The 24,253-nt window shown below is 35.7% G+C and overlaps 2 protein-coding genes across 3 annotated transcripts in view; one reads left to right on the top strand and one right to left on the bottom strand.

Moving 5' to 3' along the window:
• The window catches only part of LOC111394205 (sucrose synthase 2-like), a 22,486-nt gene extending 5,428 nt beyond the window's left edge, over positions 1–17,058 (top strand). The window contains exons 7-15 of the mRNA XM_023019972.1: positions 6,212–6,307; positions 6,436–6,609; positions 7,143–7,259; positions 12,444–12,610; positions 13,600–13,824; positions 14,460–14,781; positions 15,286–15,530; positions 16,281–16,419; positions 16,608–17,058. Of these exons, the coding sequence (XP_022875740.1) occupies positions 6,212–6,307; positions 6,436–6,609; positions 7,143–7,259; positions 12,444–12,610; positions 13,600–13,824; positions 14,460–14,781; positions 15,286–15,530; positions 16,281–16,419; positions 16,608–16,646 (1,524 nt within the window). The 3' untranslated portion in view covers positions 16,647–17,058. The remainder of the gene's footprint in view (positions 1–6,211; positions 6,308–6,435; positions 6,610–7,142; positions 7,260–12,443; positions 12,611–13,599; positions 13,825–14,459; positions 14,782–15,285; positions 15,531–16,280; positions 16,420–16,607) is intronic.
• A 4,045-nt stretch (positions 17,059–21,103) lies between these two features.
• Positions 21,104–23,813, bottom strand: LOC111394214 (endoglucanase 17). Of its 2 annotated transcripts, XM_023019979.1 has the most exons (8): positions 23,364–23,707; positions 23,026–23,232; positions 22,731–22,931; positions 22,554–22,646; positions 22,280–22,441; positions 22,093–22,204; positions 21,805–21,968; positions 21,104–21,715 (listed from the first exon to the last, which is right to left on the bottom strand). In XM_023019979.1, exons 1-8 carry the CDS (start codon positions 23,616–23,618, stop codon positions 21,383–21,385), a joined length of 1,527 nt encoding a protein of 508 aa, XP_022875747.1. In that variant the 5' UTR covers positions 23,619–23,707; the 3' UTR covers positions 21,104–21,382. The 2 variants fall into 2 exon arrangements, with proteins under 2 accessions (XP_022875747.1, XP_022875746.1); XM_023019978.1 differs by having other exon boundaries at positions 22,093–22,441; positions 23,364–23,813.
• Between the last annotated feature and the right edge of the window lie 440 nt (positions 23,814–24,253).

Genomic DNA, 24,253 nt, shown 5'->3' on the forward strand with positions numbered 1-24,253 from the left:
GATACTTGATAGACTCGATTTTTTTTTATTTTGTCTTGGCTTCCAATCAGCGAGCTTCTCCTGAAAATCCTAACATGTATCTTCCTTTGTGTCCTGGTTTACGGTAATGTTCACACCAAGGACGCCCTCGTTGTTGCTTGGGGCCATTCATTTCAGGTCTAACACTTTGTCCAATAGGCCCACTTATGCTTGTTGAATTGCTTGGCCCATTATGCACTCTCTCAGCCCATCCATTTTTTAGATTTGAAGTTGACCCTATTAGCCCATTACCACCAATCGGTCCATTACCAAACTTGCCATTCTTCTTCAGCCCACTGTTTCTTCTTGACATTAGTCCACTCGAGATCAACGTTCCTTCCACTGCCATCTCATCGTTGTGGTCTTCAACATGATTTTTCGGTGATTTTCTTCTCGTCTAACCTCTGCAAACACATTGCGTGTAGTCGGTAGTGATCGTGGGCCCAAAATGCTTCATCTAACATCATCGACCTCGCGATTGAGATCGGAAAGGAACTCGAAAACCTGCTTTTTCTCAACCCTTTTTTGTATCGCACACTGTCGTCGAGGCATCCCCGCTCGAGGGCTAAGGTCAAGAACCCCGCTCGAGGGCTACGGTCAAGTTCTTGCCACAGGTTTGTCATCTCCAGGTAGTAATCTGTTACTTCTCTTTCCCTTTGTTTAGTCTGCCACAATCGAGTCTTAATCTCAAAAATTTGTGAGGCGTTTTCTCCATCCGAGTACGGTTCTTTTACTGCCTCCCAGACTTCCTCAGCCATAGGTAAGAATAGGTAAGTTTTACTTATGGAGGCATCATGGAATTGACGAGCCAGGCTCTTATCAATGCTCCAATTTCCATTTTGGTTTCTTGGTGTTGCTGGTGAGACAACCCAATTTTCCTTTGCCTTCAATTATTAATTTGATAGATTGGGCCCATTCTCGAAAGTTTCTTCCATTCAATTTTTTGACAATGAGTTGAAAGGAAGATTTTTCGGTGTTATTGGAGCCCATAAAGGAGAAGGCCTCTACCTCGTTTTGGAATACCTCCGTGGTAGATTCCTTATTATTCTCCATTATGGACTGCTAGGATAGTTGACGCCTAGCTCTGTACTATGTACAAATTAAAGAACCACACAATATTTTGAGTGAATTGTGTTATTTATTCATCTCTATGTTCATATATTTATATACAACCGTAAGAATTTAAGAAAGAAAGATAATTTTCCTTGTTCTTATTCATAGGAACGATACATACACACACACACACACAAAATTAGGATTCTATATTAGGTAATTATATAAACTAGGAATCTATATAATTAATCCCTATAATTAGGCATTGCTTTATTTACATCTCGTAACACTCTCCCTCAAGTTGGAGCATAGAAATTAATCATGCCAACTTGTTACAAATATAATCAACCCGAATTTCATTTAGAGCCTTTGTTAGAAGAATAATTCTCCCTGTCCTGGGTTGGGGACAGGGAGAAAGACAGGGGCACCACATGGCGCCCCTGTCCCTAACCCTGTCCCCAACCCGGGACAGGGAGCAGGGCTCTTGTTAGAATATCTCCTAGTTCTCCAGTCTTCACATACCCCGTAGAGATTAAATTCTGTTGCACCTTCTGACGAGCAAAATGACAATCAATCTCAATATACTTAATTCGTTCATGAAATACAGGATTAGAAATATGAAGAGCAGTTTGATTGTCACATCACAGCTTTGTTGGTATTGAAGCCTTAAGATCAATTTCGGTTAAGAGCTGATATATTCACATTATCTCACACACAGACTGTGTCATAGCTCTATATTTTGATTCTGCACTATATCGGGAAACAACATTTTGCTTTTTTTCCCCAACAAAAACACAGTAGCCATTACTAGATCTTCGATCAATCTTGGAACCTGCCCAATCTACATCTGAAAAGCATTGGATGTATGTCCTTGATTTTTGTACAGTATCCCATGTCCAGGAGCTACCTTTAAATAACACAGGTTGCTGTCCAATGGTGAATTGTTGGGGAACATATGAATTGACTTACAACACTAACAAGATACGCAATATCGGGACGAGTTACTGTAAGATAGTTCAATTTCCCAATCAGTCTTTGTACTTCTCAGAATCTCCAAATAAGTTACCATTTTTAGTAAATTACAAATTAGGAAGCATTGGAACATTGCTTGGCTGAGGTCCCAACTTTCTTGTCTTAGTTAATAAGTCAGTCACATATTTTCTCTGAGATAAGAAGCCTTTCTTCTTGTCACCTTAACTCTCAAGAAATACTTCAACACTCCTAAATCTTTTGTGATAAATTGGGCGTGAAGAAAGGACTTATTACTGCCAGTAATAACAATATCATCAACATACACAACAAGAAAATAATGTCGTATTCGGACTGTTTGTAGAAGACTGAGTGGTCAGACTTGCTCTTTTGCATTTCAAACTTTTCTACTACCTAACTAAATTTTCCAAACCAAGCACTTGGATTCTGTTTCAAATCATATAAAGACTTTCGAAAATGACACTGTCCCATACTTTCCTTGAGCAACAAATTCAGGTGTTGGTTCCATATAAACTTCCTCCTGAAGATCACCATGTAAGAAAGCATTTCTGATGTCTAATTGATGTAAATGCCAATTATAAGTAGCTGCCGTAGAAATAAATAAGCGAACAGATGTTAATTTAGCTACAGGAGAGAACGTGTTAGAATAATCCACACCATAAGTCTGAGCATTGCCTTTAGCCACAAGACGAGCTTTAAGCCTAGCTACTGATTTATTAGGATTGAATTTAACTGCAAACATCCACTTACATCCCAAGTACCATTGGCATCTACAACATATCTCCTCTATCATAGCATCACGCTAACTAGTATGAGATAAGGCTTCATGAACAGTTTTAAGAATCACAGAGTCTATAAAGGCAACAAAAGAACAAGAAGAAGAGGACAAGTGATTATAAAAAACAAATGATGAAATAAGATAAGTGCACTGCTGTTTACTTTTACGAAGAGCGATAGGTAGATCAAGATCACTAGACACTGGATCCAATGCCGAAGATGAGTTTGGTGCCGAACATGCATCAGGAGGGTTTCGTCGTATGGAATTCACCTGGTGAATAGGTGATGGTGGTGTGGGAGTAACAGGTGTAGAAGCAACATTATTTGACTGGTGACATGATAAATCAGCAAATCATCATCCTCCCCCTTACTGGAAGAAATATAAGTAGGAAAGAAAGGAATATATTCTAGAAATGTGACATCAACTGACACAAGATACTTGTTAAGACTCGGACAGTAGTATCGGTACCCTTTTTGTTGACCCAGAAACACACTTTTTAATGATTTGGGATCCAATTTAGTTACATGAGGATGAACATCACGAGCACAGCAAGTACTATCAGATATTCTAGATTCAATGGAAAACAAAGGTTTAGTAGGGAAAAGGTAAGGAGTCTCGCCAAGAAGAACAAATGAAGGCATGCGATTAATCAAGAAATAGGCTGTGGAGAGTGCATTAGCCCAAAATTGTTTAGGAATATGCATTTGGAAGAGGATTGCCTTGGCTGTTGCAAGGAGATTTCTATTTTTTCTTTCAGTCACACCATTTTGTGAGGGTGTGTCAACACACGAAAATTGATGAGGAATACCATTTTGTAGCATGTAAGACTGGAAAGAATCGAAAAAATATTCTTTGGCATTATCACTTCTCAATGTAGGTACCGAAACATTAAGATGTGTTTTAATTTAAGCACAAAAGGTACTAAAATGAGAAAATAATTTGGAACGATTCTTCATTAAATAAAGTCAAGTCACACGAAAAAATATCAACAAAGGTAACAAAATACCGAAATTCAGTTTTGGACACAACAAGACAAGGACTCCAAACATCTGAATAAACTAGCTCAAAAGGAAAACTAGCTCTTTTATTAATTCGAGGAATTGAGGACAGACGATGTTTCGCAAATCGACATGACGCACAATTTAAAGACGATGCATTCTGAAACTGAGGGCATAATTTCATCAATAACAATAAAGATGGATGTTCCAATCGACAATGTGCTTCAAAAGGAGTTTTGATACAATGGACTTGGGCACCTAGGTATCCAGAGTATAGAGACAGAGACCGTCTGGTTCATGTCCATTAATTCGAGGAATTGAGGACAGACGATGTTTCGCAAATCGACATGACGCACAATTTAAAGACGATGCATTCTGAAACTGAGGGCATAATTTCATCAATAACAATAAAGATGGATGTTCCAATCGACAATGTGCTTCAAAAGGAGTTTTGATACAATGGACTTGGGCACCTAGGTATCCAGAGTATAGAGACAGAGACCGTCTGGTTCATGTCGTTTACAAATAATTTTCTTCGTCATATGATCCTGAAAACGACAGTAATCAGGAAAAAAATGAGAGACAACAGTTTAAGGTTCGAGTAAATTTGCTCACAGACATTAAATTGAAAGAAAATTGTAGTAGACTTAATACAGAGGATGAAATTAACGAAGTTGGATTAATAGTGCCAGAACTGAGAACAAAAGATGTAGAACCATCAGCTAAAGTAACATTGGAAGGACATAGATGCGACTGAAAAGTGGAGAAGAGATTAGGATGACCTGCTATATGATTTGTGGCAACATAATCAATGACCAATTTTGAGGAAGATGAGAGAAGACATGTATTAGGTTTATCTGTCTCAGCAAGAGCAGAGATACGGTGAGATGAATTATTCAATGCTTCTTGGTACTGAGTGAATTTGGCAAATTCATCTATAGAAACTATAATGGTCTGCCCATAAGATGAGATGGGTATAGCAGTAGTAGCTGCGATATGAGCAGAGTGAGACTTATTGTACAATTTTCGACACGAGTATTTGGTATGACCCGGCTCATGATAGTAGTAGCATACAACTCTCCCTTCATTCGGACTTTGATTGACTCGACTACCTGTATCCCCGCCTCTTGTATTACCTTTACCACTGCGACTAATAAGAGCACTAGAAGGCTGAACAGATGAAGCAACAGAAGTACTAATATATGTGCGAAGTGCTCTAGTAAAAGTTTCTTGCAAAGATGAAATCTCAACATTGGAAAGAATTTGGGATTTAGCGGTTTCAAACTGAGGACTAAGGCCAGCTAGAAAACTCATCACAACCATTTGCTCCGGCTAAGCTTGGTGAACTTTCACATCCGGACTAAAAGGTAACAAGACATTCAATTCTTCATAGATTTTTTTGAAATTCATAAAATAAGCCTTGAGTGACTGTTGTTCAGCACGGTAAAAGCCCTTACAAATTTCATCAATACGTGACATTCCCTTTCTAGAGTACATAAATTCTAAATATTTCATTAATTCCTTAGCATACTCACAATGATTAATCAGACCGATTATCTCAGTGTCAATGGAATCACGGATTTGTAAGAATAATCTGGCATCATCTCGTAGCCATGTCTGGCTATTATTATCCTTTTGTGGATCTTTAATAAGACGATTGTCCATAGAGATACTCCGTAAAAAAATCCGAACTGCCTTGCATCAATCTAAGTAATTTGGACCAACCAACTTATGCTCTGTAATTTTAGACATTACTGGAATGACATCAATCCCAACTAAATTCTTTTCCTTGTCATCCATAGAAAAAAACACAAGATCCAAATAACAAATTAAAAGAAACCAACAAATAACGGGCCAAATCAATAGGCCCAAAAGAAACCACTACCTGAAATCACGACCCTTCAAATCCACAGAAGCCCAAATCACCACACTAATCACCAATTGCCAACAACAAGAGAAACCCCCGCACCAAATTTATTAGGATTCTATATTAGGTAATTATATAAACTAGGAATCTATATAATTAATCCCTATAATTAGGCCTTGCCTTATTTATATCCCGTAACAACCAAATACATGTAAATATGGAAACATAATCTCCTAAATTAGGAGAGCCAATAATTCTATCTAACTATGGAAATAATTAAATAAGGCACATCAATCATTCTAAAATAATCCCGAATTGATCAATCAGTTTTCTACAGAAATCAGTGATGAAAGATGGAACACCTCTTCAAAAACATTTGAAATGTATCTTTCATTGTTTGTTTGGTTTGTAAATTTGAATGTGAAATGTCATGAAAAAATTGGTGTTTCTCTAACCAGTAATGTAGCATAAAGAACTAACAAGATTTCTCCTTTTGCTTTTATGCAGATTGTATACATTCTAGATCAAGTGCGTGCCTTGGAGAATGAGATGACCATGAGAATCAAGCAGCAAGGACTGGACATTACTCCTAGAATTCTTATTGTATACTTGAGAAACTTTATATTTGATTTTTGTTAATACTCATAAATAGGATAAAAATAGGATATTTTGTTTGGTAATGTAGCCTTTTTTCCTGTTACTGTAAACATGTTTTTCTGTGATTCTGCAAGGTTACTCGATTAATCCCTGATGCAAAAGGCACCACATGCAACCAGAGGTTGGAAAGAGTTGGCGGGTGTAAATACACACATATTCTGCGCATTCCTTTTAGAACTGAGCTTGGAATTCTCCGTAAATGGATTTCAAGGTTTGATGTATGGCCTTACTTGGAAAAATTTGCAGAGGTAAGACCGAACTAACTTCGTCAGTTTTTAGAATTCATATTTGTAAAGTTTGTCAGCTTGTGTTTTAATTTTTCCATATTAGTTTTTTTGTAGTCCTAAGTTATGAATTAGCTACATATTTGCGCTGCACCTTTAGATCCTGCTTGAGATAAAGGATAACATTTGCAGCAAAAATGGTCAGGACTAGTTCTTTTTTCAAAGGCCCGATATGTCAAATTTTCATAAATCAGTGGCGGTGATGATGGACCTTTGCACACTCTAGTAACACGTAGATCCACCTTTTCTAAAAGCTGAATGTGTTAAAGAGAGGAGTTTAAATTGTTTACATTTATAATTTTGAACAAGGATTGCTCGATTTTTCCTGCTTTTAACACAGTTCTGGTATGAAATCGATGCCTTCTGTCCACACCCTGGCTGGAACAACTACACATATATTTTCCTCACTAATGTAACTTAATGATTTGTGTTATTTGGATCTTGTCCTGACTTCATTTTTTCAACATATCATCTTTATTATCCTGTTTGATCATCAGGATTCTGCAAATGAAATTTCAGCAGAGCTGCATGGTGCCCCGGACCTAATTATAGGCAATTACAGTGACGGGAATCTTGTTGCATCCCTTTTAGCTTATAAGATGGGGGTCACACAGGTGAATATTGAAGTTTTTTTCTGCCATAATTGATTGCATGAAATAATTTCCTGATAATTACTTTTTCCTTTCCTGATTCAGTGCACCATTGCACACGCCTTGGAGAAAACAAAGTACCCAGATTCTGACATATATTGGAAAAAATTTGAGGACAAATACCATTTTTCATGTCAATTAGAATCTCCAAATAAGTTACCATTTTTAGTAAATTGCAAATTAGGAAGCATTGGAACATTGCTTGGCTGAGGTCCCAACTTTCTTGTCTTAGTTAATAAGTCAGTCACATATTTTCTCTGAGATAAGAAGCCTTTCTTCTTGTCACCTTAACTCTCAAGAAATACTTCAACACTCCTAAATCTTTTGTGATAAATTGGGCGTGAAGAAAGGACTTATTACTGCCAGTAATAACAATATCATCAACATACACAACAAGAAAATAATGTCGTATTCGGACTGTTTGTAGAAGACTGAGTGGTCAGACTTGCTCTTTTGCATTTCAAACTTTTCTACTACCTAACTAAATTTTCCAAACCAAGCACTTGGATTCTGTTTCAAATCATATAAAGACTTTCGAAGATGACACTGTCCCATACTTTCCTTGAGCAACAAATTCAGGTGTTGGTTCCATATAAACTTCCTCCTGAAGATCACCATGTAAGAAAGCATTTCTGATGTCTAATTGATGTAAATGCCAATTATAAGTAGCTGCCGTAGAAATAAATAAGCGAACAGATGTTAATTTAGCTACAGGAGAGAACGTGTTAGAATAATCCACACCATAAGTCTGAGCATTGCCTTTAGCCACAAGACGAGCTTTAAGCCTAGCTACTGATTTATTAGGATTGAATTTAACTGCAAACATCCACTTACATCCCAAGTACCATTGGCATCTACAACATATCTCCTCTATCATAGCATCACGCTAACTAGTATGAGATAAGGCTTCATGAACAGTTTTAAGAATCACAGAGTCTATAAAGGCAACAAAAGAACAAGAAGAAGAGGACAAGTGATTATAAAAAACAAATGATGAAATAAGATAAGTGCACTGCTGTTTACTTTTACGAAGAGCGATAGGTAGATCAAGATCACTAGACACTGGATCCAATGCCGAAGATGAGTTTGGTGCCGAACATGCATCAGGAGGGTTTCGTCGTATGGAATTCACCTGGTGAATAGGTGATGGTGGTGTGGGAGTAACAGGTGTAGAAGCAACATTATTTGACTGGTGACATGATAAATCAGCAAATCATCATCCTCCCCCTTACTGGAAGAAATATAAGTAGGAAAGAAAGGAATATATTCTAGAAATGTGACATCAACTGACACAAGATACTTGTTAAGACTCGGACAGTAGTATCGGTACCCTTTTTGTTGACCCAGAAACACACTTTTTAATGATTTGGGATCCAATTTAGTTACATGAGGATGAACATCACGAGCACAGCAAGTACTATCAGATATTCTAGATTCAATGGAAAACAAAGGTTTAGTAGGGAAAAGGTAAGGAGTCTCGCCAAGAAGAACAAATGAAGGCATGCGATTAATCAAGAAATAGGCTGTGGAGAGTGCATTAGCCCAAAATTGTTTAGGAATATGCATTTGGAAGAGGATTGCCTTGGCTGTTGCAAGGAGATTTCTATTTTTTCTTTCAGTCACACCATTTTGTGAGGGTGTGTCAACACACGAAAATTGATGAGGAATACCATTTTGTAGCATGTAAGACTGGAAAGAATCGAAAAAATATTCTTTGGCATTATCACTTCTCAATGTAGGTACCGAAACATTAAGATGTGTTTTAATTTAAGCACAAAAGGTACTAAAATGAGAAAATAATTTGGAACGATTCTTCATTAAATAAAGTCAAGTCACACGAAAAAATATCAACAAAGGTAACAAAATACCGAAATTCAGTTTTGGACACAACAAGACAAGGACTCCAAACATCTGAATAAACTAGCTCAAAAGGAAAACTAGCTCTTTTATTAATTCGAGGAATTGAGGACAGACGATGTTTCGCAAATCGACATGACGCACAATTTAAAGACGATGCATTCTGAAACTGAGGGCATAATTTCATCAATAACAATAAAGATGGATGTTCCAATCGACAATGTGCTTCAAAAGGAGTTTTGATACAATGGACTTGGGCACCTAGGTATCCAGAGTATAGAGACAGAGACCGTCTGGTTCATGTCGTTTACAAATAATTTTCTTCGTCATATGATCCTGAAAACGACAGTAATCAGGAAAAAAATGAGAGACAACAGTTTAAGGTTCGAGTAAATTTGCTCACAGACATTAAATTGAAAGAAAATTGTAGTAGACTTAATACAGAGGATGAAATTAACGAAGTTGGATTAATAGTGCCAGAACTGAGAACAAAAGATGTAGAACCATCAGCTAAAGTAACATTGGAAGGACATAGATGCGACTGAAAAGTGGAGAAGAGATTAGGATGACCTGCTATATGATTTGTGGCAACATAATCAATGACCAATTTTGAGGAAGATGAGAGAAGACATGTATTAGGTTTATCTGTCTCAGCAAGAGCAGAGATACGGTGAGATGAATTATTCAATGCTTCTTGGTACTGAGTGAATTTGGCAAATTCATCTATAGAAACTATAATGGTCTGCCCATAAGATGAGATGGGTATAGCAGTAGTAGCTGCGATATGAGCAGAGTGAGACTTATTGTACAATTTTCGACACGAGTATTTGGTATGACCCGGCTCATGATAGTAGTAGCATACAACTCTCCCTTCATTCGGACTTTGATTGACTCGACTACCTGTATCCCCGCCTCTTGTATTACCTTTACCACTGCGACTAATAAGAGCACTAGAAGGCTGAACAGATGAAGCAACAGAAGTACTAATATATGTGTGAAGTGCTCTAGTAAAAGTTTCTTGCAAAGATGAAATCTCAACATTGGAAAGAATTTGGGATTTAGCGGTTTCAAACTGAGGACTAAGGCCAGCTAGAAAACTCATCACAACCATTTGCTCCGGCTAAGCTTGGTGAACTTTCACATCCGGACTAAAAGGTAACAAGACATTCAATTCTTCATAGATTTTTTTGAAATTCATAAAATAAGCCTTGAGTGACTGTTGTTCAGCACGGTAAAAGCCCTTACAAATTTCATCAATACGTGACATTCCCTTTCTAGAGTACATAAATTCTAAATATTTCATTAATTCCTTAGCATACTCACAATGATTAATCAGACCGATTATCTCAGTGTCAATGGAATCACGGATTTGTAAGAATAATCTGGCATCATCTCGTAGCCATGTCTGGCTATTATTATCCTTTTGTGGATCTTTAATAAGACGATTGTCCATAGAGATACTCCGTAAAAAAATTCGAACTGCCTTGCATCAATCTAAGTAATTTGGACCAACCAACTTATGCTCTGTAATTTTAGACATTACTGGAATGACATCAATCACAACTAAATTCTTTTCCTTGTCATCCATAGAAAAAAACACAAGATCCAAATAACAAATTAAAAGAAACCAACAAATAACGGGCCAAATCAATAGGCCCAAAAGAAACCACTACCTGAAATCACGACCCTTCAAATCCACAGAAGCCCAAATCACCACACTAATCACCAATTGCCAACAACAAGAGAAACCCCGGCACCAAATTTATTAGGATTCTATATTAGGTAATTATATAAACTAGGAATCTATATAATTAATCCCTATAATTAGGCCTTGCCTTATTTATATCCCGTAACAACCAAATACATGTAAATATGGAAACATAATCTCCTAAATTAGGAGAGCCAATAATTCTATCTAACTATGGAAATAATTAAATAAGGCACATCAATCATTCTAAAATAATCCCGAATTGATCAATCAGTTTTCTACAGAAATCAGTGATGAAAGATGGAACACCTCTTCAAAAACATTTGAAATGTATCTTTCATTGTTTGTTTGGTTTGTAAATTTGAATGTGAAATGTCATGAAAAAATTGGTGTTTCTCTAACCAGTAATGTAGCATAAAGAACTAACAAGATTTCTCCTTTTGCTTTTATGCAGATTGTATACATTCTAGATCAAGTGCGTGCCTTGGAGAATGAGATGACCATGAGAATCAAGCAGCAAGGACTGGACATTACTCCTAGAATTCTTATTGTATACTTGAGAAACTTTATATTTGATTTTTGTTAATACTCATAAATAGGATAAAAATAGGATATTTTGTTTGGTAATGTAGCCTTTTTTCCTGTTACTGTAAACATGTTTTTCTGTGATTCTGCAAGGTTACTCGATTAATCCCTGATGCAAAAGGCACCACATGCAACCAGAGGTTGGAAAGAGTTGGCGGGTGTAAATACACACATATTCTGCGCATTCCTTTTAGAACTGAGCTTGGAATTCTCCGTAAATGGATTTCAAGGTTTGATGTATGGCCTTACTTGGAAAAATTTGCAGAGGTAAGACCGAACTAACTTCGTCAGTTTTTAGAATTCATATTTGTAAAGTTTGTCAGCTTGTGTTTTAATTTTTCCATATTAGTTTTTTTGTAGTCCTAAGTTATGAATTAGCTACATATTTGCGCTGCACCTTTAGATCCTGCTTGAGATAAAGGATAACATTTGCAGCAAAAATGGTCAGGACTAGTTCTTTTTTCAAAGGCCCGATATGTCAAATTTTCATAAATCAGTGGCGGTGATGATGGACCTTTGCACACTCTAGTAACACGTAGATCCACCTTTTCTAAAAGCTGAATGTGTTAAAGAGAGGAGTTTAAATTGTTTACATTTATAATTTTGAACAAGGATTGCTCGATTTTTCCTGCTTTTAACACAGTTCTGGTATGAAATCGATGCCTTCTGTCCACACCCTGGCTGGAACAACTACACATATATTTTCCTCACTAATGTAACTTAATGATTTGTGTTATTTGGATCTTGTCCTGACTTCATTTTTTCAACATATCATCTTTATTATCCTGTTTGATCATCAGGATTCTGCAAATGAAATTTCAGCAGAGCTGCATGGTGCCCCGGACCTAATTATAGGCAATTACAGTGACGGGAATCTTGTTGCATCCCTTTTAGCTTATAAGATGGGGGTCACACAGGTGAATATTGAAGTTTTTTTCTGCCATAATTGATTGCATGAAATAATTTCCTGATAATTACTTTTTCCTTTCCTGATTCAGTGCACCATTGCACACGCCTTGGAGAAAACAAAGTACCCAGATTCTGACATATATTGGAAAAAATTTGAGGACAAATACCATTTTTCATGTCAATTCACTGCTGATCTACTAGCCATGAATAATTCAGACTTCATAATCACAAGTACATACCAGGAAATTGCAGGAACGTAAGTCTACCTTCTGCATTATCCATTGATATAATAACAACCATATCTGATGACTTTTTTTCTTGCTATGATAAAGTAGAAATTGAGACTATTATGATCGTTCTTTTCCTTATCTTCATTCCAAAATAATTTAAATGAGACAAAACTAAATTAGAGTTGATTGAAAACTAACTGTATCTCTTCTTTCAGTTCTTCTAGAGCTATTATTTTCCATTTTTGAACAGAGCAAGTTGGTGCTCCTTCGCTTCTTCACTTGGTTTTCTATATAGTACTAATTTTTTATATTGCGAAATATCACAAATTTAATTGGGTCCTGATCCAACGTTCCTTCTCTGAATAGACTGCACAAGTACTATTGTGCAATGCGTTCCAATTCTGCACTCCAGAGATTGCTCTCTGGTCATATTTTAGAGATACCACTCCAAGAATTCTTAGAGATGAAACGAAATCCAATGTTTTCTAGTGTAGGTGGGTGGAGCCTAATGGAACTGTACACCATTACATGGCTATATCGTGCATTCATATCTCTCTCCCCAGTAAGGAATTTTCTTCTTCATGTTTTTTTTTTTGGAGGGGGGGTAGGGTGTTGGGGAATTTTCTTGAATAGACAAGACAAAGACGTGAAAACTCTTGTAAGAACATTCTTCAATCTTCATTAGGGTGAGAAATTTGCAGTAGCCTGTTATCATGGCTCTCACATGGCAGGTGAACCACTATAATGCTTTTGCTTTGTGTGTTCATGATTTATTTGTTTACTACTGACCTTGGTTTAAGGGATAAGGTTTAATCCATAATGTATAATTGTATATATGACCTCCTATTGCAAGGTCTTGTAACACGATTGTACATAGTACTTAAACTACACTTTGGAAAAAATGAAATGTTCTTGATCAACTTTATTTTCATGTTATTTTTGCTCTGTTAATGCAGATGTGTTTAGTAATGGTAATTCAATGTCTCATTGGTTCTTTTTGATGATTTATTTTCAGGAAGAATACTGTTGGTCAGTATGAAAGTCATACGGCTTTCACTCTGCCAGGCCTATACCGTGTTGTTCATGGCATCGATGTTTTTGATCCCAAGTTTAATATAGTTTCTCCGGGAGCAGATGACTGCATTTATTTTCCATATTCTGACAAGGAGAAAAGACTTACTTCTCTTCACAGTACAATTGAAAAGTTGCTATATGATTCCGAGCAGAATGATGAGCACATGTAAGTGCCCGGTTGATTAGGCATTTTCTTCATATTACAAAAAATTGATTGGAAGAATGGAAGATATATATGTGAGTGATTTGATAAACTATCATGAAACTTTTCTGTGATTGTCATCCTCCTTGCATTGGTGATGAGCAAGAATTTTCCATGCAATCAAAGTTTGATATAAGTAGTGTTTTTTATTGATTTGTAGTATAATTTTCAGTTACTAAACTTGCCTAATTTTATGACATGCCCTGTGATTTTATGTTTAATGTGCTGCACTAGATTTCAATCTCGAAATTGGTACTCCTATCAACTGTATATGTGTAGAGACATACAAGACATACTATGTGGTTATTGTTTCAAGACTGGAGTCTTAAAATCTGTGCTCTGACCCCACAGACATTATTGTAATTATGCTAAATAGTTTAAATATTTGAATTTATCGGATGTACATTTCTGCTCTGTGAAAGCAACGTAATGGAGGATGTTATATGTTGATAGCCTTTTTACTTTACCTTCAACAGTACCCTGCTTGTTGCAATGTCTGATATACATTTCCTCTCCATGAAAGCAAGTAGCATAATGGAGGATATTATTTGTAGATAGCTTTCTCACTTTACCCTTCAACTGTACTCTGCTTGATGCAGCGGTATATTGAAAGATCACTCGAAACCCATAATTTTCTCCATGGCAAGGCTCGACCGGGTTAAAAACATTACGGGATTGGTGGAGTCTTATGCTAAAAATCCCAAGCTCAGAGAATTGGCGAACTTGGCTGTGGTGGCAGGTTCCATTGATGTAAAAAATTCAAATGATAGAGAAGAAATTGCAGAAATTGAGAAGATGCATTCTTTAATTAAGCAATACAATCTAGGGGACCAGATAAGATGGATAGCAGCCCAAACAAATCGAGCGCGTAATGGTGAACTGTATCGCTACATAGCCGACAAGAGAGGGATTTTTGTTCAGGTATGATTTTCGCATCGATTTCTTTATTTGCTGGAGAAAATTGCATCTAAATTCACATCTTCTCATCGATAAGGAATAGTTTTTAGAGGAGAGACAAATTATTCAAGTTGTTTATTTGTTAAGAGGAGAGAACTTATTCACCACTCATTTCTTTCTATTTATAATTTAAACCATTTGTAAACACTTCCAAACATGCTCTCTATCTTCAAATCTCCCCCTTCATGTGTAGGTTAAATTTACATTTTTCACCACAGCTGACACGTGCACAATTTTTATAAATGGGTGATGAAGGGATTTGAGCACGAGAGCTTTACTATAATGATGCCATATTGAAACACATCATCTAAAAATTTAAGCAATTATGGTTGGGGAGGACGCACTTATTTATTCAATTAGGCATGATATCTATGTTGATTTCTTAATTTGCCGATGACAATTGCATCTAAATTTGTGTTCAATGAATAAATTGTTTTACCAAACAAAAATTATTTATTTTCCATTCAGCCTGCCTTTTATGAAGCTTTTGGACTTACGGTGGTTGAGGCCATGGCCTGTGGCCTTCCAACATTTGCAACTTCCCATGGTGGTCCTTTGGAAATAATTGAAGATGGCATTTCCGGTTTTCACATTGACCCATATCATCCTGATAAGGCTGCTGAACTAATGGCAAATTTCTTTCAAAAATGCAATGAAGATCCAAGCTATTGGGTTAAGATTTCTGAAGGATCTCTTCGAAGAATTCAGGAGAGGTAATGTACTTTGTGAAGAACACCATCTCTTGAAGTTGATTTATAACTGGATTTTCTGCAGCTGGATGATTGAGAGCTTGTCTACATAATTAGGCTTTAAAAATAATGTCATAAGTAAATAAGTTAGTTTTAAAATTAATAATTTATTTTCTTGGTCAAAGTTGAAAATAAACCTTTAATTGTATTGACGTTAGAGTTACTTTCAAAGTAAGTAATTTTCTTACTTAAATCAAAGAAAAAGGAATATTTCCAAATATTTTGAAACAAAGAGATACTTGGGTAAGCTAAAAACCCCTTAAAAGGGAATTATTATTTTTTAACAATATGAACTGTGTAAACCATATTTTCTTTTTAAAAAAAATAAAAAAAAATGCCTCCTTTGGGCATCGCTAAGTATGTTAAAGAAGTTGCTTAAAGTAACTTGGTAATTTTTCAAAAACTTAAGCCCAGCATTTTCTTTTTGAATCATAGAGTGAATGGATGTCAATAAATGCAATCTTAAAATTTGAAAATCAAGACAGGTGAACTTACTTTGAATATATACAGGGGCTTTATTCAGAAACACAAAACCTATCAAGGAGACAAGAAGTTGAACAGACAGATCGCTATTTATTTTTACCTCCTTAACATTTTGTTAAAGCTTAGAGAAACATGTGAATAGTAGGTTGCAGTTTTTAAAGTTGGCGCATTTATAGAAACTGTTTTGCATTGTTGAGCTTTAATACATGGTTGTCAACCATTTTGGTGAAGGTATACGTGGAAAATTTACTCCGAGAGGCTGATGACGTTGGCGGGAGTCTATGGCTTCTGGAAATATGTATCAAAACTCGAGCGCCGTGAAACTCGACGTTATCTTGAGATGTTCTACATTCTCAAGTTTCGTGAATTGGTAAGATTACCTATCATGTTGCGAGTAGTTTTAGCATTGAAAAGGCAAAATCTATTTTTGCCAATATACATTCTGATGTAATAGATTGCATGAATAATAAATATTTTTTGAACATCACAAAGTAATTTATTTTCAGTCTGCTCGGGTATACGCAGTTTCTATAATGAATTGGCCATTGCGTGTTTCAGGTAAAATCTGTTCCTTTGGCGGTTGATGGTCCAAAGTAGAAAGGGTGCAGAGGAGGCATCTCGATCAGCTGATCCTAAAGAAATGATCAAATTATATGTAGAAGAGTGATGTTTCTGTTGTAGGGATTTAAGGAAACTTGAAGGTACTTAGACATGTTAAACCTCTCCAATGTAATAAATATGTTGAAGTTGTCCAAGATTTAGTCGACTCATTTCTTGTATATAGATCATGAAGTGTGTTATTGATCGTGAAGTGTGTTATTGAAGGTACTTAGACATGTTAAACCTCTCCAATGTAATAAATATGTTGAAGTTGTCCAAGATTTAGTCGACTCGTTTCTTGTATATAGATCGTGAAGTGTGTTATTGATCGTGAAGTGTGTTATTGAAGGTACTTAGACATGTTAAACCTCTCCAATGTAATAAATATGTTGAAGTTGTCCAAGATTTAGTCGACTTTTTTAATTTTTTTTTTTTTTTTTTTTTTTTTTTTTTGTGGTGATTTTGTCTGTTGGAAGACTGTTCGGTGTATGCTTTACATGGTGGCAGCTCATAGGAGATCCAAGAACTATATAACCAGCCACAGGTTGTATTGGAGTTGAAGGGAATGATAACATTATAAAAGTCAAAATTAGATTCAATGTAACACGATAAGATTCTCCCACCTCAAAAGAAATGTGTGCGCCATGAAAGAGAGTTTATTCTCCAGAATTCAATTTTAATTCCCTTTTTTTTTTGTTTGAATAATGTTATTTATCGTCGTGATGATAAATCATAGGTGATGTGGCAGTTTATGTGTTATAATGGGATTGGGCAATTGAAAATATATGAACCGGGGGGGGGGGGGGGGGGGGGGGGGGGGGGGAGGGGAGGGGAGGGGACACGCTTCAGTAACCTCCCCTTCGGTACATATGGTTTTATCCTAATTATATATAGTGAAAATCAAAATTGTTATCACTTAATTATGCAAAAAAGAAAATCTTTCAAAAAGGACTGATTAAATAGTTTGTAGACCGGAGGGTAAGCTTTGAAAAATTAACTTGAAGAAGTTCAAGCGAGCTTTCGGCCTGAAGAGCCTAAATCACTATAAATTCTCTTTCAAAATGCTTTAGACTGGGTAGTGTGAGGCTTTTAGTCAAGTTATTGTATCTCTAACTTTTGATTCACCCATGAGATTCGAGCAATTTGATGAGATCTAGTCGAGTTTAATTATATTATTCACGTCTGACTGTTGATAAAACGAGGATAAATGTGAGCATCTTTTGTGTAGAGAAAAAAGAGATAAATAATGTAGAACTTATAATCATCATTTTCTTTGTTACGATGAATTTTTTTACAACGGTAAATGTACGTTACTTGCTTCCTGCTTTCGTATTTATCTCAATAGTACAAGATCACATGACTCGATATAATAGTAATTATCAAGGAATCCAACATCCCTTGTATAAGTTTTACTTTGACCTCAATATAAAGAGAAAATAGAACCATCCTCACACTAGAAGGGTAAATTGGAGCACATCAAACCACCGAAGTTGATTTTGAGGTGGTTTGTGTTTTGTCACCTTGTGATCCAGTCGATCCTTCTTATCAGGTCGACACATTTGGACACTTAATTACATAATGAGCTCGCTATCTCCATCTTTAGAGCATTTTTAATTTAATGTGGATTGCAATAATCACATAAGAGAAAATAGACAATGTCCACAAAGATTCTTTTATGATGCTACATGTTTTGAACCATGTCTAGTTGATGTGATGGGGAAAAAAAAAAAGAAAAAAGAAAAAAAGATACTGTCAAGAAGACCATCTAAATATTAAGGCTATTTCTAGGTCGTGTGTATCATGATAATTAAACATTTCTATCTATTTCATTCTCATGTTCGTTATCTTTGCTCTTCCTTCATTTCTTATGCATATATTAGAGTTGAAATTCCTAAATTAATATATTAGATTAAGAATACTAAATTAATATATGTTGGAATTATAAATTTTACTTATATTTTTCCTAATATGATTACTGTGTCATAGGAAAAACTGGTTTCAACATAGATGTTTACTGAATAGCGTTAGTCAGCCTGTGTTGTCGAAGTAGGTGTATTAGGGTGGTCTCATTGTAAACTTGGTAAGAGTCAGTAATCATGTATCATTGTATCTATAGTGATAAGTTATTATATCTTTACTTTATTTAATTATGTCTTTAATGTCAAATTGGTTTGCAAGATCAAGTAGTAATAGAGATAATAGTGTTTTAAACACTTTTCAAAATGATGAAGAAATGGATCATGCATCACTTGAATCAAACGATTTCATGAAACAAATTGACCAAAGATTGCATAATTGGATTATTCCAAAAGTGGACAAAAGTTCCATCTATGAAATAGAACTGTTAGATTTTCGTCCAAATAACGTTTTCAAAACTTTTAAGCAAACTCTACCTATCAAAAATCAAAATGTTCACATTAATTTATTTTCAAAGGATGTTATCCAATCTCATAGGAAGAAATTTAAATATTTTTATGTGGGATTAGTTCAAATTGCTGTCAAGTCATTATTTTGACCTGGTTTAGATGTTCCTATTCTTTTAATTCTTATAAATAAGAGACTTTTCAAAATTAAAAACTCATTATATATATAATGAGTTTATTAACAAAAAGATATATTAAATAAGAATATATTACGAAATTAAGAGAAATTATACTTTTAACAAGAAATTTGCCTATAAATTGGAGGAAAAAAGGAATGTTACCATAGATTAAAATCATTTATATTTAATAGCCTGGTGTATATCATGGCATACACCGAGTTTTGCACTAATGTGATAATACACTATTTAGACAGCTTAAAAAATAATTTTTTTCATCCAATTATTTGCTGACAACAATGATAATGTTAGTTATGATAAGTACAATGTTTTCCTATAACATTGTTGACAATGTTAGTAGGTGGTAAAAATGTGTTGGACAGAAGAAGAAATAGCTTTTTAAAATTTCCAATGAAAATATGTCACGACATGCTGTCAACAATATTGTTAAAAATATTAGTCTTCGGGGTATAATTCAGTGGTGCAAAGGACAGGAGGAATGTAATCTCAGCCTTGCTAGCAATCGCAGTGTGAGAGTTCCGATTCCTGAGATATTGAATTAGACTCTTTGTATGCACCAGTATACAGACAAGCTCTTGTTCCTTGATCTGTTGTGGCACATCCCACGATTTACCTCCCTTACGATACTCTAGGGACGAGACAGTGAAGGCCCTCAAGATTGAGGTTCAACCTTTTTTTTTTTTAACAATATTGTTAAAAATATTGTACACCAAACGTGATTCTTTAAACAATTAATCTACTCGTACATAGTAGATAGACAAGGTTAGTTGACAAAATAGATGTTAACAAGATCTTGACAATTTATTTGTTTTGATTTCAAAATCGAAATGAGTGACATAAATTTTATTAACTCATGATTTGTCAATTTTCTTTATCAACCGTTGGCATAGCATCACTCTTCTTAAAAACACCTAGATAGCTTCTCTTACTGTTGTAGTAGAGTGGAGACGAATTGGCATGTGACACATGTAAGATTATCTTAATTTTTCCAGTCAAATTTTCAAATCTGCACTGTCTGCAGCCTTTAGACCACGTGACTCACAATCCCCCACATCACATGCTGTATATGATGTAAATCATTACCCGCCAAATTTCATCCCACATATCCAACGGTCAACATTGGGACCCGAAAACAACGGTAAATTATTCAACAATCGTACTTAAACGTATAAGAATTTTTACCAAATAATTTGACAGTTTGTCAACTAGCACAATTTGATCATATATTAGACAAAAAATAATGAATAATTCCATGGATACGTGGAATTATCGACAGAAATGATATAGGTGTCTACGGTGTATTTTCTGTGTTTATTGTGTCAAAAACTAATGAAAATTGTCAAGCAATTTTTTGTAAGAATTCTGTCAAATTTTTTTTTACTTGTAGTAAAATTGAAAAATAACTTTAACCAGTCAATTCAATGTCGAATCTCATCATCTGTAAAAATCATCTATACAAGAAACTTAATTCGTAGATATCATTCTTCTTTTTCTTTTCTATCCATGTAAAATAAAAAATAAAAATAACGTTGATTTTCATTCTTTAGGTTTGAAATTTTAATAAATTAATAAAATGTTTCTATGTTTTAAATCTAAAATTATATGGTTGAAAATGAGAAAAAACTTTGTTCAACTAAAATGTCGACAACTCAAAAACATTAATACCATTAAATTCTCGAAACATGCTATCATTATAGCCCTTGTTTGAGTCCCATTTTTTTGGGAAGAATAAATTTTTGAATAGTGTATTGATGAGAAATGTATAATTAAAAAATAAGAAAAAGATTTAGATTTGCGTGTAATATTATTTTATTTAAAAATGTATGATTGAAATGATATCAAAATACTGTTGAAAAATGAATTTTTCTAAAAGAATGGAATTCAAACAAGGGCATAATATTAAAGTCACAATCCTCCATTACTCTATAAAATACTATAACACATCCTTAATAATAAGGTATACATACATCATAGACCGTGCAACCTTAACAACTGTGCACATATTAATATTTTATGGCTCCAAAATTCTTTAGTCACAGTCACGCGACCCAACCCGAACCCAACAAATTAACCCGTTACAGTTGTGGAAAAACATAAGAACCACAATTAGCACTAATCAACAATAAACTGAAAAAGGAAATCTAAAAGAAAAGGGCTGTAATTTCATAATTTCTTAGAGTTGGCCAAATGAGTGAGCAAGATATGCCAAGGATCCAACAAGGGGTGCATTAATATAAGTGGCTGGTTCCGATTGCTCGTAATCTGACCGTTGATCCGGGAAGCAATCGCGTTGATCGGGCCCACCGACAATGGCCCCCATCAGGATGTTGGGATTGGGGGACGGAGATTTCATTACACTGAACCCTGCGGAGCACTGGATTTTTGCTGGATGTGTGGCTGTGGAAGGGAGTGATGATCCCCTGTGGTGGATCCTCAGTGGATACCTTGCACCGTAGCCCACCATGAAGGACATTTTCAAGGGATTGTCTCCTAGCAAATAGTCCACCTGTACAGAGAACATTAAAAGATTATACAAAAATAAGTTGTTAAACAAATAATTTTCTCAAAAGTATCATAGCATGAAACTTTGTATACCTGTCTTTTGGCAAGTGTTCTAAGCTTCTTCGGTGTGACAGTGACTCCACCACATTTAACCACCATGTGGGCAGAGGTTAAGTACTTGGCATAAGTGACCAGCAGGAAAGAGGTAGAAGTTACATACTGCATATTACTGTCATTCATCTTAAACAAAAGCCCACCTGATAACATTTCCCTCCACTTGATTAGAATCGGTCTAAACTCTTAAGGACTCGTATTTGGCATGCAGTACTAGAAAAGAATCTAAGTCGGGTAAAGGGATGGACGGGGGTAGGGGGGCCAAACCTGGGGTGTACTGAGCTGAGGAGTAAGGGGTCCCTGGAATTAGGGAACAAATGTAGTTATCTGCATGACTTTTGTAATCATGGAGGGATTGAACCTTCTGGACTAGAAATGCCTGAAAATTGTAACTTGAACCATCAATTGATCGTACAAAATGACTAAAAAAGTAGTTATTTAGAATGAATGTGACCTTTGAAAGAAGGATTCTTGCCCCAACATGCTTGTTGTCCCAACCAAATGTATTGTCAGATTCATCGGCACCAAGGGTCAGTCCATTTGCTTGAATGTAGTTAAGGTACATTCGATTCTTGGTGGCCTTGTGCAACCAAGCAGCACCCCACAATAGCTCATCCTTGAATGATCAGAATCAGTGACAAATTCACGGCAAACTATCGTGTTCCCCATAAATTTAGGGATGGCTACTAATGCAAAATGCAAGAAAAATAACACATGAAAAGAATCACCTGATATCCAGAAAAATCACAATAATAAGGGCAGACATATGGTTTCAGACCATTGCTATAAGAACCTCTGTACTTATCAGCAAACTCAAACACCTACAAACCAAACTTAAAAGTACATTAAAATATAATAAAATAACTCAATCTTGTTGAATTAAATTGTTGGTATTTAAATTATACCCTGATGGCCCTTGTGGCAAGGAGCTTGGAATAAGTGGGGTCACTTCTTCTAAAGACTAAAGAGGCTGCTGCAAGAGCTGCAGCAGTTTCAGCTGCAACCTCAGTACCTGGGGTATTTTTGTCTATCTTAAACACACTTCTTGGAGTGTCCATATCCTCAGGTCTCTCCCAACAAGCATGGTCCTTCCCTGCATCCCCCACCTGCCCAAAACACAACTCAATTTCACATACTATTGCTGAATAAGATTCGATACGGCTTTGTTTGGGATAAAAACGTAAGGATTTTGAGAAATGCCTGAACATAAATGGTGTCAGGTTGAGCAGTGGCTTTGAGAAGATAATCTGTAGCCCAGCGAATGGCTTCTTTTGCATTCTGCAACTCTCCTTTCACAAGACCACCAAACTCAATGACACTCCAAGAAAGCATGGTGGTAGTGAATGCCATTGGAAACCCAAACTTCACATTATCCCCTGCATCATAATACCCACCCACCAAATCAACCTGCATTGTCATTTAAACTTAAAAATAAGCAAAACCCAGTTAAAATAAAGCAAAAAATCCCAAAACTGATCATTTTTTAGCAAAAAAATAAGAATAAAAATAAAAATAAAAGAAAAAGGGAATAAGAATACATGAGCAGCAGAGCCATCTGAAAGCCCAGAGTTTCTCCTCCAAGTAATCCTTTGATTAGGAGGAAGTCTCCCCGATCTCTGTCCCTCAAAGAACATAATAGATTTGGTTAGTGCATCTCTGTAGTTGTGAGAGGCAATATGGCGGTGGCGGACAGGGTAGTGCTTGGCGGCGGCGCCCAGAAGTTGAGTGGAAAACAGAACAAGAAACAACAACGTAAAATAAGTAAACAAAGAGGAGGAGGAAGAGTAAGCCATTTCTGTGCTGCCTATAGTGTACACAAAATCCTAACCAACCAGTGAGTTTTTGCAGAGACAATGCAGAGAGGTCGATGCTGTATTTATAAAGCAAAAGCTGCCCCTTCAACTTCCTGCTTGGCAATAATGATTAAAGCTTCTTCCATGGTTTCTTTTACTTAACAATAATTATTTTCTAATAAGTAAAATTATTGGGTTTTACATTTTTCTTTTGATTGTTGGTGAACCATTTATCATCTTTTTCTTTTATTATTTTTTAATTACAATACCTCTCTCTTTTACGTAGTGTCAATTCAGAACTCCTCCTCAACGGTAACGATCAGTGTGACTTGTCACGTGAAAGCTTTAATCAAAATGACTCTTGGATAAAATTGCATTGGACATGAAGCTTGTAAACCAGTTCTATCGGACTTGATTATCAGGTGGTTTATACTATGCTTTAGTAAGACATAAGTAAATTGGCCGATACGGCCAATTTTGAACTTGTCCAAGTCTGACTATTGAGTTTGAAAAGTGTTAGAATACGGTGACTCGAATTCTATTTGTCCCGGCTTGAAAAAATTGCAGCGCGACATATATGGTGAAACCAAGACTAAAAGAATTTTTGGAGTCTGCGGTGGTAGTGGAGCCCAATC

The sequence above is a fragment of the Olea europaea genome, chromosome 1, assembly GCF_002742605.1.
Source record: "Olea europaea var. sylvestris chromosome 1, O_europaea_v1, whole genome shotgun sequence".
NCBI classification, from domain to species: Eukaryota; Viridiplantae; Streptophyta; class Magnoliopsida; order Lamiales; family Oleaceae; genus Olea; species Olea europaea.

Excerpts from the sequence above, each read along its gene's own strand:
- LOC111394214 (XM_023019978.1), bottom strand. The coding sequence starts at position 23,618 with ATGGCTTACTCTTCCTCCTCCTCTTTGTTTACTTATTTTACGTTGTTG. Across the intron at positions 22,932-23,025 it reads CTGACACCATTTATGTTCAG|GTGGGGGATGCAGGGAAGGA; the intron begins GCATTTCTCAAA and ends TGTTTTGGGCAG. Across the intron at positions 21,716-21,804 it reads GAACACTTGCCAAAAGACAG|GTGGACTATTTGCTAGGAGA; the intron begins GTATACAAAGTT and ends TTCTCTGTACAG.